Below are 17671 nucleotides of genomic sequence, written 5' to 3'. Positions count from 1 at the left end.
AGAGTAATATATACAGAATTTTTTATCACTTTTGATTTGAAGAGTAAGTATTTGTGAAGAGAACTGATTGTATCCTAAAACTCTAAAATATTTGCAATATAATTACACTTGACCTTTTCAAGAACAATAATACTTAACTCCCTAAAGTTTCCTTTCTTATCCATGTGGATCCTAGATTTAATCACCTAAGTGATTCACTTCAATTTCCTGTCCCTTTGACCTGCTTGGTACAATTACAACCATTGACCCATGCTATAATCTACCTTTTCCTTTCTTATACCTGGGTAGGGCTGAAGGCACTGGGGGTGGGGTGAGTCACAAACTTAGACTGTGATGGTACCAATATAGGATCTATAATCATAATCGGGTTGTTCAGTTCTTGCGTATATCCTTGAACAGCTCTTTCTTTGATCTATGTGTTGCTTCCTTGCCTTTGTATATATAGCTCTCTGACTGTAATGCCTTTTACCCATTTTCTCATGAATTTATCCTTCAGGACTGCTCAGGAACAGGGCCAGGACTAGGATGAGACAAATGAGGTGCTCCTTGTGGATGCAAAATGGAAGGGGGCACAAAAGAAAACCACCTCAGTAATCAAGAGAGATAACATTTAAAAAAATTTTTTTAACGTTTTTTATTTTGAGAGGAGCTCAAGCCAGGGAGGGGCAGAGAGAGAGGGAGACACAGAATCTGAAGCAGGCTCCAGGCTCTGAGCTGTCAGCACAGAGCCTGATATGGGGCTCGAACTCATGAACCATGAGATCATGACCTGAGCTGAAGTTGGACGCTTAACCAACTGAGCCACCCAGGCACCCCGAGAGATAACACTTTTATGCAATATTTTTCAAAAATTAAAATGAATGCAAATTATTCACGATGAATAAAGTATCAATATTTTGTATAATTCATCTCACCTCCTCACCCTAATCTCATCCTGTTGGATTCTGTCTTTAGTTAAATTTTTGATATTTGGTTCATTGTGGGTTTTTCTGTATTCATTTTCATGTCTTAAAATATTGCATTATTATTTGGATTACTGAGGGTTTTTTTTGAGTCCCCCTCCTACATTTTGTGCCAGAGGAAAGTGCCATACTTGCCTCACCCTAGTCCCAGCCCTGCTCAGGAATTACCTCCTTAAAGAAGTCTCCTACTTACCATAGGATATTTGTAGTTTTTAAAATTTATCTTTGTAATAGTTTCTATTCCGATTTAACTGAGTTTAGGTTTTTATCTCAAAACTCTTAGTAGTAGCAGTTGACTTTCCATGTAAAAACATGCTGTTGTCTCCTGATTTACCAAAGACATTTATTGAAACCTAGAGTTGTGCATCCTGAAAATCAGGCCCACATTTGGGCCACTAGTATTTAGCGACTGGCTGCTATGATTCTATGTGTGCAGTCACGGGGGGAATTGTACCAAATCTTTCATGTGGCTTTTTTTTTTAATTTTAAATTTTTGTTTATTTTTGAGAGAGAGAGGTGCATGCAAGCTGGGGTGGAGCAGAGAGAGAGGGAGACAGAATCCAAAGCAGGCTCTGTACTGTCAGCACAGAGCTCAATGCAGGTCTTGAACTCACGAATGGTGAGATAATGACCTGAGCCAAAGTTGGATGCTTAACCGACTGAGCTACCCAGTTGCCCCAACTAATCACATTTTAGAAGAATTATTTTCTACCCTCACTGAGTACTTGTTCTCTTTTTCCCAGAATTTCTTCCAGCTCTAGAATTGATTGACTTAGTATAAGGAACGTGAGGCTAATGAAAATCATTTTTTTAATTAAAAAAATTTTTTTAACATTTATTTATTATTGAGAGACAGAGCATGAGCATGGGAGGGACAGAGAGAGGGGGAGACACAGAATCTGAAGCAGGTTCCAGGCTCTGAGCTGTTAGCACAGAGCCCAACACAGGGCTGGAACTCACAAACCGCAAGATCATGACTTGAGCTGAAGTCTGACACTTAACCAACTGAGCCACCCAGGCACCCCTGATGAAAATCATTTTTATGAGACATACTTTTACACAAATTACACTTCTAAAATATATAGTTTGTCATTAATTTCATCAGAATAACAGGGTAACATTTCTGAGAATTCCCAAATACTGTTTTCTTAATTTTAAATGAGTGAAACCTCTCATTTTGGTCTCTGTTAAAACAAAATGTTCACCCCTTCTTACTTTAGATTCGAATGCAGGCTCAAGGAAGTCTGTTCCAAGGCAGCATGATTGGCAGCTTCATCGATATATACCAACAAGAAGGTGCCAGGGGTCTGTGGAGGGTAAGTACTCTTTATGCCCCTTTCCTATAAATTTGCAAAGAATACTTCTTATACGAAGCCATAAAATTATGAATTGTCAGCTTACGCTGTTTAATTTTTTGTAACCCAGAACATAAGGTAAGAAACTTTCTTATCACCTATGAAAGGACCAAAACTTACCAGTTTCTTCATTTCTGCTTAATGTTTGGGGATGTTTGTGTGAGAGAAGTTAATGACATTACTTGAGATAGTCATTTTGATTTGTTTAAATTCACAGTGAATTTAAGTCTTCAATACATATTTTTGCCAGTTTTGTACTAACGCTGCACTATATATTTGTGATAGTCTCTGATTACCTAAAACAGCTTTTCTTAACCTTATAAAAAGTAAAAATTGTACTAAAAATATTGAGATCTATAAAAGAAAAAAATCCAGTATTATTAACTAGAGATAATCACTGTTAACATTTTGCCATTTAATCTTCCAGTCTTCTATCTACTCCTGTTTTTGTTTTTGTTCCTATAACTTTTTATCTTATTTTAATCACTTAATAAGACTACTTGTAGAATATACACAGATAGTAGAATGGGAAATCCATTAATAGGCTCTTAAAGAAGAGAGCTTTGTATTTTTTTTTCCTTCCTTCATATTTGTCCCCAACTTCCTATAAAAATTTTAAACATACAGAAAAGTTGAAAGAACAGAACAGTGAACACCTTATATACCCAGATTAAATGACTGTTAACATCTGGCCATATATGCTTTATCTGTTTATATGTGTGTACACAGATAAACATACACACACATTCTTTTTTTGTTTTTTTTTTGCTAACTTATTTGAAAGGAAGTTGCCGACATCATGGTACTCTCCTAAATAGTTCGTTATGCATCTCCTAAGAAATAAGGACATTCTCCTATATAATAATACATAATAATGATATCATTATCACATCTAAGAAAATTAACAAGCCCTTAATACCTAACATCCAGTCTGTATTCAAATTTTCCTTATTGATGAGACCAGGCCAGTTTTCTTATAGAATGTTTCCCCTGTATTTCCTTCAAACTGGAAGTTAGGTCTGTTGACTTGATTAGATTCACATTAAACATTTTGGTAAGAGAACTTCATAGGTTACACTGTATATTTCATATTGTATCAAAGCAAGAAGCACATATTACTTTGTCCCACAATTAATGATGCCAAGTTTGATTATTTGGTAAGATGATGTCCACCAGGTCTCACCATTGTAAGAGATAAAAATTTTTCCCCCTTTGTAATTAGCAGGTAACCTGTAGGGTGATACTCTAGCAACATGCATATATCCTGTTACTTAATAACCTTTCACTTAATGGTCTTAGCATCCATTAATGATCCTTGAGGTTTGCTTTTTGATAACAGGGTGCACTTTCTTGATTAGTCTAATTTAAAACCAGAAAATGGACCTAACTAGATATTTTCACAAACTAATGCAAAGGGAAAGACAAAGCAGGAATGACAATAGGGAGTTTTTGTCAAAACATAGCTACTTTATTTTTAGTTAAAAATTTTAATTGTGGTAAAATACACATAACATAAAACTTAGCATCTTAAACATTTTTAAATGTACAGTTCAGTAGTGATAAGTACATTTACATTGTTGTACAGTTAGTCTCTAGATTTCTTTTTTCTTGCAAAACTGAAACTCTGTACCCATTAAACAACTCCCCATTTTCCCCTCCCCCTGGTGACCATCCTTCTATCTGTCTCTTATGAATTTGACTATTCTGGGTACCTCATGTAAGTGGAATCATACAGTATTTGTGTTTTGTTACTGGCTTATTTTACTTAGCATAATTTGTTCCACGTTCATTCGTGTCGTCACTTGTCAGAATATCCTTCCTTTTTAAGGCTGAACAATACTCCATTGTATCTATTTCCACATTTTATTTATCTGTTCATCTGTTAATGGGCATTTAAGTTGTTTCTGTAGCTTGGCTTTTGTGAATAATGCTACTCTGAATATGGGTGTGAAAATATCTCTTCAAGACTCTGATTTCAGTTCTTTTGTGTATATACCCAGAAACGAGATTGCTGGATCACATGGTAATTCTATGTTTAATGTTTTGAGGAATGGAACATAGCTGCTTTCATGATCCAGGCTGCTTAAATCGTCCAGGCATGTAAGATAAAGAAGTGAAGTACATTGTGTTATGTACTCTTTTGACACAGACGTGTATTATTTGCATATTAAAATATAGGAATAGGGGTGCCTGGGTGGCTCAGTTGGTTAAGCATCTGACTTCGGCTCAGGTCATGATCTTGAGGTTCGTGAGTTTGAGCCCTGCATCAGGCTCTCTGCTGTCAGCACAGAGCCTGCTTTGGATCCTCTGTCCCCCTCGCTCTACCTCTCCCCCACTCACACGCTCTTTGTCTCTCTCAAAACTTAAAAAAAATACAGGAATATTTTTTCATTTCAACACGGAAATAGGTTTACATTTTTCTTCAAACACATGGTCTCCTTTGTCATTGTTTTATTTTCCTGCTTTAATTGTCACATGAGTACTGGAAACATTTTATTTTCTAACTTCATTGTAAGAAATAACAGCACAAGTGAAAGTCAGAGTTGGAGACATGGTAGAGAGTTATGGGGACCCTGGTGAACTGGAGAGGAGTGTGGACCCTATTCATTGTTGTCTTGCATGATGGGAGTCCAGTGTGGCCAAAGTGTTTGGGCTTTCAAGAGAAGCTGAAAATCTGCATTCCTATGGGAAGTATCCTGTTTTTTATACACTGACAGCTAATTCGGCCTTCTAGAAACACTGTGTAGGCCATACACAACATGTCTGTTGCCTGAATTTGGCTCATGGGCTCTAATTTGGGGCGTTACTGTTCAGCAAGGTAGTCTTCTGTGAAGATCATCTTCTAACACTGTTGAGCAGGTGGAAGTGTCCGAGAGGAAGGCACTGTTGGGCCAGCCAGCCCGACCAGCAGAATTAGACATCTTCTGATGATAGCACAGCTACGTCACTTCCACTTTATGAGTTGAATTTGGGAATTTATAAATGATTGAGCACTTTATAACAGGTATCCCAGAAAGCACTTGTCCCCGTGGTAGGTTATTTTCAAATGTAAATGACATTTTATTTTATTTTTTAAAATGTTTATTTTTGAGAGAGAGAGAGTATGAGCAAGGGAGGGGCAGAGAAGGACAGATGATCAGAAACAGGCTCCACATTGACAGCTGCGAGCCCCTTGTGGGGCTGAAACTCACGAACTGCAAGGTCATGACCTAAGCCGAAGTTGGATGCTCAACCGACTGAGCCACCCAGGAGTCCCTATTTTATTTTTTTAATGTTTGTTTATTTTTGAAATAGAGAGCGAGCATGTATGCGTGAGAACTGGGGAGAGGCAGAGAGGGAGGGAGCCTGAGGATCCAAAGTGAGTTCTGCGCTGACAGCAGAGAGCCCAGTGCAGGACTCGAACTCAGGAACCTTGAGATCATGACCTTGAGCCGAAGTCGGACACTTAACTGACTGAGTCACCCAGGTGCCCCCAGACTTGGATTTTTATGTCACTTTGCAACTCCCAACCTGTTTTGTTCTGTTTTATTTTTATTTATTTGTTTTTTAAATCATATTTTTTTTTGAGAGAGAGGGGGCTCAAGTGAGCGAGAGGCAGAGAGAGAGAATCCCACAAGGGGCAGAGTTGGGGGGTAGAGAGAGACACAGAGACAGAAAGGCTCACCTGGAATGGGGCTCGTGCTCACCCGAAGCGGGGCGTGAGCTCACCTAATGTGGAGCTCAAACTCACGAACCACGAGATCATGACCTGAGCCGAAGTCAGATACTTAATGACTGAGCCATCTAGGTGCTCCTCTCTCATATTTTAATGTTTATTTTGAGAGAGAGAGAACGTGCACATGGGAGGGACAGAGAGAGAGGGAATCCCAAGCAAGCTCTGCACTGTCAGCACAGAGCTGAACGTGGGGCTCGATCTCACAATCCAATTCATGAGATCATGACCTGAGCCTAAATCAAGAGTTGGACACTTAACAGACTGAGCCACCCAGGTGCCCCTTGTTCACTTTTTTACAATTTATGTCACTAACCTGTGTATTTCTTTGGTGTGTAATATCACTTACATATTGCAGGGTGTTGTCCCAACTGCTCAGCGGGCTGCCATTGTTGTGGGCGTGGAGTTACCAGTCTATGATATTACAAAGAAGCACTTAATATTGTCAGGGGTGATGGGAGACACAATTTTAACTCACTTTGTGTAAGTATTATAGGCTGTGCTTATTCCATATTTCCATTATTTTGAGCACAAAAAGCATCTTTCACTGAGGTCCTCATGTAGAATCAATAATGGGTACAGATGGTCTAGATACTCCTCTCTGTCTTATCTCCAGAACTTCAAGCCTTCTAATACTTGTACAGAGATCCTAGATGCTGTGGGTAGATACTGTACTGTGGGTAGATACTGTAGATACTGTACTACCACTGTACTTGGTAGCAGTGTCTAATACAACAGCCTATCAGATGTCTAGGATTTGCATTTGTTCATACACAGCCTCTATATCTAATTTTATCTGTTATTTTCTTTGGTTAAGTTTGGATCAGAAAGCAAACTTTTCTCAATGAGAATCAGAAAAAAGTGAAAATTTATAGGGCCTGTGAAACAAAACCACAGTTTTGGGCTAAAGACTGTTGCTAGCCTTATCCTACATTCTCTTCATATTGGAACTTTTATGATACTTTACTGCTCGAAGTATACCGCATTTGGTATATGATGCGGTGGTATGAAAACTTATATATCTAATAGATGATGTGTGTTAGTTTCTGCTTAGGGATCCTGCTAGACTTCTAAATTGCCCCCCCCCCCCGCCCCCAACCAAAGGCTAAGTTTTGGATTGAAAAGTGAAGGGCATAATACTTTTTAAAGGATTTTATTTTTAAGTAATCTCTACACTCAGTATGGGGCTTGAACTTACTACCTGAGATCAAGAGTCACATGCTCTACGGACTGAGCCAGCCAGGTGCCCCACAGGGATACCTTTTGAATGATATTTCTTTAGAACACATTTCCTCTCTCTTTAGATTGTAATGAAAGGGCAGGTGCCAAGTTTTATCTGATGAGTCTGACTCATCATACAGTTATGAATTTATGTTTGGCATAATTTCTGTTTAGTCAGGGTTGGAAGTGAGGTGGTTTATCTTAAAGTTTTCATTTTTAGTTCCAGCTTTACATGCGGCTTGGCTGGTGCTCTGGCTTCCAATCCAGTTGATGTGGTTCGAACTCGCATGATGAACCAGAGGGCAATCGTGGGACATGTGGACCTTTACAAGGGTACTTTAGATGGTATTTTAAAGGTATGCACACTGTAGGCTTGGTTTGCATTTTTGATTTTTTTAGATGTCTCAGGCATTCTTTCAGTCCTTATTCTTGGTTGCTATGTATCATTTTGAAGATGGAAGAATCATTATGTATATTTTTAATAGCCTCTCAGAACAATTTCCAGTTATAAAAGCTGTCTCCTTGGCAATCTGCTGATATGCAGTGGTCCTTAATATTATCATTCCAGTTTGAATACTTGAGACTGCAGGATACTTTTATTAATAGCACCATGTAGAATTATTGAGATAGAAGGGACTTAAGATATCCCACATTTACCTGCTTCAGGTAAGACAGAGACCCTGTAATAGAAAATCTGGTACTCAATTTCAGTTCAGTATTGTGCTGTTGCTTACACTTTGCCTTTGAAAGTTTCTGCGATGCTATGTTTGTAGGAAACTGAATATCACAAATGTGTTGTGTAATCACTGGTGATCATCCTTCTACAAAAAGCAAATTTGGGGCCAAAATACGACATTTCCATATGGTTTCTCTGTGCTGTCAGTTTAGTTTAACAACCATTTATTATCTAACAGGAACCATTTTAGTAGATACAGAGAAATTACAGTATACTGCAGGTGTACAAACAGATAATCAGCACAGCCTGGTAAACTTGATAAACTCAGGGACCTATGGAAGGAAATTTTAGTCTAATTTGGAAGTTTAGGATAGGCTCCCTGTAGATGGTGGCATCTTGAATAACTCACATCTGTTGAGTGTTTTTACTTTGTATCAGAAACTGTCCTAATGAGACTTACATGTATTCATTCACTTAATCCTCATCATTACCCCATGTGGTAGATACTAAAGCACTAGAGATTAACTAACCTGCCCCAAATTTTGCAGCTAGTGGGGTTTCAGCTCAGACCATTTGGCTTCAAACTAACATTCTTAACCTCTACACTGTAGTGCCTTTCTTATGTTGATGGCTAAGGGGTTAAATAGGTTATTTTTTTTTTTAATTTTTTTTTAACATTTATTTATTTTTGAGACAGAGAGAGAGAGAGAGAGCATGAATAGGGGAGGGTCAGAGAAAGAGGGAGATACAGAATCCGAAACAGGCTCCAGGGTCTGAGCTGTCAGCCCAGAGCCCGACGCGGGGCTCGAACCCACGGACCGTGAGATCATGACCTGAGCGAAGTCGGACGCTTAACCGACTGAGCCACCCAGGCGCCCCAAAATAGGTTATAAAGGATATTGAATGCTATGCTGAGGTACTTGGGTTTTTTTTTTTAACTTGATGGGGAGCTATTGAAAGATCTTAATCAGGTCAGATTTGTATTTTAGATCACTTTGGGTTTGTTAAGACAGTGGTTCTCAGGTGCATTGGAGCCACCTGGGGAAACTTTCACAGCTCCTGTGTCTACTGTAGACCAATGAACTCAGAACTTATGGGGGTAGGGGACCCAGGTTGAAAGTATTTTTAAAAGTCCTCAGGTGATTGCAGTGTTCACCTAAGGTTGAAAAGCCATTTATCTAAGGGGTAAGCCTAGAGCAGTGGTTCTTAAGGCATTAACTTGCCTCAGAATCACCTGGAGGGCTTATTCAAATGCAGATGGCTGGGGCCCATCACCAGATTCTGATTCAGCAGGTCTTGAATAGGGACTTGAGAATTTGTGTTTCTAATCAGTTCTCAGGCAATACTGAGACTCTGGATACTACACTTTGAGAAACAATGACCTAGAGATAGGGAAGCTGATTAGAAAGCTGTTAGTAATCTAAGATAGAGGCAATAAAGCCTGAATTTGAGCACTGTAGTGGGGATGCAGAAGGTAGGATAGAGTTGAGAATAATTTAGTTGATAAAGTCAATAGGATTTGCTTGAGTAGGTGTGGAGAGGTGTGAGAGAAAGGAAGTGCCAGAGATAAGTTCCCAGTTCTTTGTTTTGGTGACTGTGTGGTGATTCCCATTGACACAGTTATCACAGGAAAAACAGGTTTTTTTGGGTGGGGTGGGGGGAGACAGTATAGTTTTGGATACTTAGTTTGAAGTGCATGAGGAACATGCAGTGGATATATTTGGAGACCTTAGTCTTAACTCAGGGGAGAGTTTAGGGATATAGATAGGAGCCTGGGGAAGCAGTAGTGTACAGGTGTTACATAACTGTGGAGGGGGAGACCAAGGAGAGAACGTAGAGGAGTTCACATCATTTTTGCCTTTCTAGCACACTAGAGTATTATGCATTCCTTTCATTAATAGTGATTCACAGAGGAAGTGATTCTCAGACTTTGGGGAGTAGAGTTTGGTAAAAGCCCCTCTTTGCTATTTCTGACATGCTTACCCTTCCACTTGACAATCACTGGTATAGAGAGAGAGAAAGGGAGGGCCAAGGAAATAACTCTGAGGAATACCAATTGCTAAGGGCTTGGCAGGTGGGAAACCTAGGAGAGACACCGAAAGATAACAGTCAAAAGATATGAGGAAACTTAGAAGAGCCATGGAAGCCCAGGGAGTAATGAGTTTGAAGAAGAGATGAGTAGTTATTTAATGCCAACTGGAATAGAGAGGTCCAATATAAGGACTACAAACTATCTGTTGGATTTGATATTTTCTAGAGGAGGTTTGCCGGAATGATGTTTGCAAAAGCTAGATTGATGTGCATGAGGAGTGTGTTTAATTATTCATTCATCCAGTACAAAAATGTTTAAGTCTTATGTGCCAGGTGCTGTTCTAGTTTGGTGAACAGAAAAGTTTTGGCCTTTGTCATGACACTTTAATTCTAATAGAGACAGGTAAACACATAGGAATCAAGGGTAAATAGACAAGTGTAAAATACTCTTTCAAGAAGGTTGGCTAACAGGAGATAGAATGTACAATAATAGAGTAATAGCTAGCATTTAGTGAATGCTTATTATGTGCCACACACTATAGTCTATCTTTTAGCTCACAGCAACCCTATGGAGTAGATATGTTTTGATTTTATAAACAAGGGAACTTGGGTGGGAGTGGCTAAGTACCCAAGATTATACACCTAATAAGTGGCAAATCTGGGACTTAAACCAGAGTCTGATTCAAAAGTTTAAACTTATAACCACCATGCTGTGTTATATTGTCAGAAACATATTTTCATGTTGGCAGTAACCTTTACCTATATTCACTCTCTCATTCATTTACTTGCTGTTAAAGTTCTTTATACTGATTGCTCTATATTGTCATTGTATATAATAGCATCTTGCTTTATTACTTCATCAGCGAGAGTCCCAGAGCACTAGTGAATGGAGTTCTGCATTCATTTCTGCCATAGAAACCAACAGCTGCAAATCTTACCCTGTCACCCCTGTCTTAAAACCCTTGAATGGCTTCTCGTTGACCCAAGGCTCTATATGATTTGGCCACTTTTTACTTCTACAGCCTTATCACTGCTACCTTTATTCTACATTCCAGATGTACTATACAATTTCCACTGGTAGACTTTCCTTCATTCCCAAATTTTCATCCATGCCATATACTTTGTTAGATGCCCCCACCCTACCCTATATATCCTTTTCACTTAGCTAGTTCCTATTCATTCTTCAGACCTCGTTACTTTCTCCTAAAGGCCTTCCCTGACTGATGAACTAGGTTATGTGTACACAGTTTCTTGTACTTACTCTGACAACATTTATTTTATTATTTAAAAACATCTTTTTTGAGGACTAATTTACATATTGTAAAATTTACCTATTCAAAGTGGCTTTTGGTATATTCACAGATTTGTGTGACTGTCATCACCACAGTTGATTTTAGAACATTTTCATGAATTCAAAAATAAACCTCGTGCTCTTTAGTTATCACCTCCCTGTTCCCTCACTCCCAGTCCTAAGAAACCACTAACCTACTTTTCTAACTCTTTAGATTTGCATATTCTAGATATCTCATATAAATGAAATCATACAATATGTGATCTTTTTGACTGGCTCCTTTCACTTACCACAATGTTTCAAGGTTCATTCATGTCTTAGTACATATCAGTGTGTTCCTTTTTATGGCTGGGTGATACTCCATTGTGTGGCTGTATCACATTTATATTTGTTACATTTTATTGTAATTGCTTTTAATGCCTGTCTGCCCCAGTAGACTGTAAGTTCCATGAAGGCAGGGCCATGTGCATCTTATCACTTTATCCACAGCAGATTATTTATTGAATGAATGCACAACTTTATGAAGTAGTCTGTTGTCTCTGTTTATCTACAAAAGTTCTTGTGTTTGTTTTCATACAACTGTCTGAAGCCAGGCACTGGGCCTCCCAGTCCTAATGTTCTATAGAAGTTAGTCACTGTTTTGGAGCTTTTTAAAGATTCATATGGCTCATGGGAGTATTAGAGACCCTTACTGTGTTTGTATGTTCATGTACTCAACAGATATTCATTTAGGTATTTATTGGAAACTTTCCTGTGTCAGACAGTGTTAGGTGGTAGGGATATAATGGTGAGCAAGACAAACATAGTCCCTGTTCTCCTGGAGACTACATTCTAGTTGAGGGAGACAGACAATAAACACACAGATAATAATATAATTTCAGATAGAATTAAATGCTATTAAGACATAAATAGAGCATGAGACAGTGACTTGGAAATGATAGTAGGGAACTACTTCAGCCAGGATAGCCAGGACAAGGCTGTGGGTAGGTGATATTTGAGCAGAGATCTGAATGATGAGAAGAAGGTGATGAAGATCTGAGAGAAAAAACATTTCAAAAAGAGGGAACAGGTACAAAGGCCCTGAGTTGGGAATGAACTGGATATGTTCAAAGGTTAAAAGGAAGGCTGGTGTGGCTGAGTGTGGTAAATGAAGGAGAAAGTAGTAGGAAATGAAACTGGAGAGACTGGCAGGGGCTAAATCATGTAGGATCCTATAGATCATCACATAAAATTTGCAATTACAGTGAAATCCACTGGGAAGCCATTGGAGAGCTTGAAGCAGGAAAGTGACACTATTTATAATTTAATGTATAAATTATATTTTTTTTATATTGGATTGTATCTCTAAGGTCCCATGTCATTTTAGCAGTCTATGATTCTAGGTTATCTGCATCTGGCTGAATTTCACAATTTTCCAACGTCAATTTTGGTCTCAGACCTTCAGCATTTGCTGGTAATCCATTGGGGGAAAGCATATTACCACTATGATTCTGTAAAAGTCCCCTTATTCTGTTACTATTTGTTCAAAAAATGATTAGTAAGGATAATTATCTTGAGTATTCTTAATCTACAGGATGGGATAGGGGATATTTACAAGTCTGGATTCTCATATTAATGTCCTATCCAAATATATCAATTATTTAGTATAGTGGCAGGTTTTACTTCACCAGGGGAAGGGCAAAATAACATCGCAATGTCTAACCCAGTGCCTAACACACAGGAGTTACTTAATAGATATTTTAAAATAGTACACAAAATAGGGACTGTTTCTGCTGGCTGAATTCAACACACCACCAGTTTATGACCTTTGTCATTTAATATGTCATTTAATTCAAATAACTACTCAGTTGGTGTGTTTAGGACCCCCATTGTATAAAACAGGAAACCTAAACTCAAAGCAATTTACGCACTGTTCCTCATGCAATCTTGAAAGCATTTACATCAGGCAGTCCATGGCATTACACAGAAGTTGATAGAATGAAACAGACTCAGAGGAGGATAGTGACTGCTCAGCTCCTTATTCCCTACCCTACTTTAGTTTTCCTATTAGCACTTCCATTTCTGAATATAATATAAATCAATCTATGTATTTGTCAACTTTTCTAGAGAGTGCACTCCTTGAGGGCAGGGAGTGTATAAGTTATCTCTTCCTTTATAACAAATTGCTCCAAAACTCACTTCCTTAAAACAGTAAACATTTGTGATCACGCAGTTTCTGTGGGTCTGGAATTCAGAAGCAACTTAGCTTAGTGATTTCAGCTTAGATTCTCTTGTGAGGTTGTAGTCAGATGTCAGCTAGAGCTACAGCCATATCTGAAGGCTAGACTGGAGCTGGGATATCTGCTTCAAAGATCACTCATGTGGCTATTAGCAGGAATTATTAGCTGTTGGCTACTAAACCTGTGTTCCTCTCTGGAAGTTGGCTGGAAGCCTTAGTTTCTCCCCTTCTGGGCCTCTCATGACGTGACAGCTAACTTTATAGTGAACAATTCAAGAGAGAAGAAGACAGAAGCAGAAGCCTTTTAGATCTAAAACATCTTTTATACCATAATGGAGGTGACAGACTACTGCTGTATTTTCTTGGTGACCTAGACCTCTCCTGGTATGTTGTGAGAGGGGTTACACAAGGATATGAATAACTAGTGGTGGCTTTCATTGGGGTCATATTGGAGGCTGGCTACCACAGACACTTTCTCTCTCGTTTACTGTTATTACTATTATCCCAGCATCAAGAAGAGTACCTTGCATAGGCAAGGTGCTTAAATATTTGTTGAATGAGTGGGTAGATTTAGACTGTATATGAATTCAAAATGTATGGCTTTAGAAAAACAGCATTAATGGAGCCATAAGTTGTTGGGGAGGGACATGGAAGATGAGTACTAAAAATAAAAGTAATTGTCAGATGTACATAGTAAGGGGAATTCACTCTATTTTTGATTATATCTTTCCCTCAGATGTGGAAACATGAGGGATTTTTTGCACTCTATAAAGGATTTTGGCCAAACTGGCTTCGACTTGGACCCTGGAACATCATTGTATCCTTTTAGAATATGAGAATGAAAGCAGATGCTTTAAGCTCCCAGGTAATTTTTTACTATGGGAAGGAAAATTTGGTTATTGACACCTTTAGGCAAGTGAGTAACTCAAGCATTCTAATGGTGACCATTGAGGATAGAACTAAGTAGAGAAATGGCTTTTAGTTGGAGTCTAGTACAAACTAAAGGCAGCGGAAAAGATGTACCAAAGTGTCCTCTTTAAAACAAAACAAGTACAAACAAATCTGGAAGGGGTTATGAAGTTTTTGGAAACCCTGTTGGGATTTGCCCACAGGAAACTACATGCTGAGGTGGTCCAGATTTCCTACTCCTAACTATAGGACCAGAGCAACTGGAGAAATAATAAGACAGAAAACACTCATAGGGTGAAGGAATCCAGGCCAAGTAGGTCTCTTTCCTCACGGATGGCTCTTCTTTCTTTAGCTGTGTTTGAGTGCCTCCTTTGTGCAGAGAGAATTGAATGTTGTATATAGTTTGTGTGTATAGTGGTGAGCATTGCAGGGTTCAAAAGTAATTCCTTGCCCTTGTGGAATCTATAGGTTGAGAGAGGGAGTATGCCTCTCTCTCCTTGGGATTGATCTGATCACCTAAGAGTAACAGTTACTCTTAGCATTGAATTATATATATGTTGTCATTAATGTTCTTGGGTGTGTGTGAGAGAGTGTGTGTGGCCTGTTGGCCACTGAAGACTATAAGTATGTTAGAGTTCTAATCTGTTTTTATTGCTAAATGCCAAATCATAAGGGGTACGTGGTGGGCACTCAATGCATGCTTGATTTGCCAGGTATTGTTTTTAAAAAGTCTTAAGCAAGTACAACTCAGAATCTGAGATAGACTACCTCAGTGTAAGAGAATGCAATACACAATTTTAGAACTAGGTTTAGCTTTCATTGTCAACCCAATGATCTTCCATGACTTACTCCTCAGTTTTTTATTACATATGAGCAGCTCAAGAGGCTTCAAATCTAAGAACTGAATTATACGTGAGCCAAGCCCTGCCAGCGTTTCTACTTTTTTCCCTATTTCCGTGTTCTAATGTATTTTGACAAAGTTGTAAGTGTTTACTGAACCATTGGTCTCCCAAGGGCCTCCTGATGGAAGAACTACAGGATGCTTCAAAATTGTTCGTGTGTTTGTGTTACCATGTTAACTTTTCCGTGAGAGGAAGTGTTAACATTGCGACTCTGGCCCCAGATTGGTATCTTCTATGAAGATGGATACTGATAGATGACATTAAAATGGCCTTCTTTTCAAATGTGGGTTAAATGTAGTTGGTTAGCCCCAAACTTGAGCTAGAGCAGAAGGCATAGGCCAGGGCAGTTACTGCTATGTATGTTACAGACCTCGGTTCTCATTAAAGTATTTATTGGCAGAATCACTTCGGCTTTGTCTTCATTTACTACTTTCTCCTTTGCCAGCTCTTTAAGTTACATTCTCCAGAAGGTGATAAAGAGGGGGTTACTGGGGCGCCTGGGTGGCGCAGTCGGTTAAGCCTCCGACTTCAGCCAGGTCACGATCTCGCGGTCCGTGAGTTCGAGCCCCGCGTCGGGCTCTGGGCTGATGGCTCAGAGCCTGGAGCCTGTTTCCGATTCTGTGTCTCCCTCTCTCTCTGCCCCTCCCCCTTTCATGCTCTGTCTCTCTCTGTCCCAAAAATAAATAAAAAACATTGAAAAAAAAAATTAAAAAAAAAAAAAAAAAAAAAAAAAAAAAAAAAAGAGGGGGTTACTGTGAAATTGAGTCTAGACTCTTCAAGCACATTTATGGAAATAGACTAAGTGCATTGTGTTTTTCCACTGCCACTTGTCATAATGCTACTCATTTTTAAAATTTTTTAAAAAAATTTATTTTTGAGAGAGAGAGACAGAGTGCGAGTGCGGGAGGGGGCAGAGAGAGAGAGAGAGAGAGAGAAGACACAGAATCTGAAGCAGGCTCCAGGGTCTGAGCTGTTGTGTTACTCACTTAAACATCAGGCAAATTGTTCTTTCCTAAGCATGAATAAATAAACAAGTGGCTCATTTGGAAGTTTCTACAGATAAAATGTTAAAAGAGGCTTAAAATAGAACACTGTGTGCAGGGTTCTAAATTTCTTAGGCAAAAAGTTCTGGTGACTTTCTTGTACTAGAACAGTGCCTAGCACATTGTAGGCACTCAAATTTTTGTGGAATGAATAGTTCTTCATTTTTATCCGTTCATTCATTTATTCAGCAAACATTTATTTTATGTCTATTACGTCCTAGATGTTGGGAGTATAAAAACAAGTTAAGACTTAGTCTCTATTTTCAAGCTCACATTATAGGAGGAGAAACAGACATGTAATTAGATAATTATAGTAGGTACTAAGTACTATATAAAAGATGAACAAAGTGCTAGAAGCACAGAGTAGGGAATAACAGCCAGTTACCTAGGGGATTGGCCAAAGGCTTCATAGCGCAGGTGACATTTGAGGTAAATAGCAGATGTTACCATATGGATAAGGCAGCGAAGAACATTCCAGGCAGGGGAGTGGGGGAAAGTTCAGTTTGGCTAAAATGTAGGGCAGGGGTTTTCAAATACTACGTGAGGCAGAATTGCCTGGAGATCTCATGAAAATGTAGTTTCTTACATCCATTGCCTGGGATCCTAACTTTATTTGGGGCAAAGTTTGCTTTCATCACAGGTACTTGATACAGGTGGTCCTTAGATTGCACTTTGGGAAGCACTTGTACAGAACTGTGGCTAAAATGAAAGGAAATAAGAATAGTGTGACCAGAAGGGTCAAATTATGAGGGATCTGTATGTGCCCTAATAAAGAATTGGACTTTTTTTTATCCTGGAGGAGGGGCAGGTAAAGGAAGTTTAAAATATGGGAATAATATAACCAGCTTTTATTTTTTTAGGAAGATAACCCTGTTGTGGAGGGTAGCCTGGAGGGGGAGTAACCCAAAAAACGTTAAGACCTACTGAAATCTACTTTTTATGTACAGGTAGACAAAATATGGTTCACAAAAATGAAGAAAATTTGTCCTAAGTCACATGACTGTATTGTGGCAGATTTGAAACTAGCACATAGTTCTCAGATTTCTTCTCTGTCTCATTCTCCCACTCCACAGTGCCTTCTTAACTGACAGTCTAAAGTACTATCTTTTTAAAATTAATTTTAATAAACTTTATTTTTATTTTCATATTTTAATATAATTTATTGTCAAGTTGGCTAACATATAGTATGTACAGTGTGCTCTTGGTTTTGGGGGTAGATTCCCATGATTCAACACTTACATACAACACCCAGTGCTCATTCCAACAAGTGCCCTCTTCAATGCCCATCGCCCATTTTCCCCCCTCCCTCCCATCAACCCTCAGTTTGTTCTCTGTATTTAAGAGTCTCTTA

General features: G+C 38.8%; 1 protein-coding gene across 4 annotated transcripts in view; it reads left to right on the top strand.

Moving 5' to 3' along the window:
- Positions 1-15679, top strand: part of SLC25A14 (solute carrier family 25 member 14) — a 29575-nt gene extending 13896 nt beyond the window's left edge. For all 4 annotated transcript variants that reach the window (XM_081792322.1, XM_081792323.1, XM_081792325.1 and 1 more), the window contains 5 exons: positions 2183-2278; positions 6388-6512; positions 7471-7606; positions 14203-14283; positions 15232-15679. In XM_081792322.1, coding sequence (XP_081648448.1) covers positions 2183-2278; positions 6388-6512; positions 7471-7606; positions 14203-14283; positions 15232-15273 — 480 coding nt within the window. In that variant the 3' untranslated portion in view covers positions 15274-15679. The remainder of the gene's footprint in view (positions 1-2182; positions 2279-6387; positions 6513-7470; positions 7607-14202; positions 14284-15231) is intronic.
- Positions 15680-17671: the final 1992 nt, after the last annotated feature.

Source organism: Panthera onca, chromosome X, assembly GCF_046562875.1.
Source record: "Panthera onca isolate mPanOnc1 chromosome X, mPanOnc1 haplotype 2, whole genome shotgun sequence".
NCBI classification, from domain to species: Eukaryota; Metazoa; Chordata; class Mammalia; order Carnivora; family Felidae; genus Panthera; species Panthera onca.
Note: the sequence above shows the minus strand (reverse complement) of the source record. Positions and strands in the feature narration are given on the sequence as shown.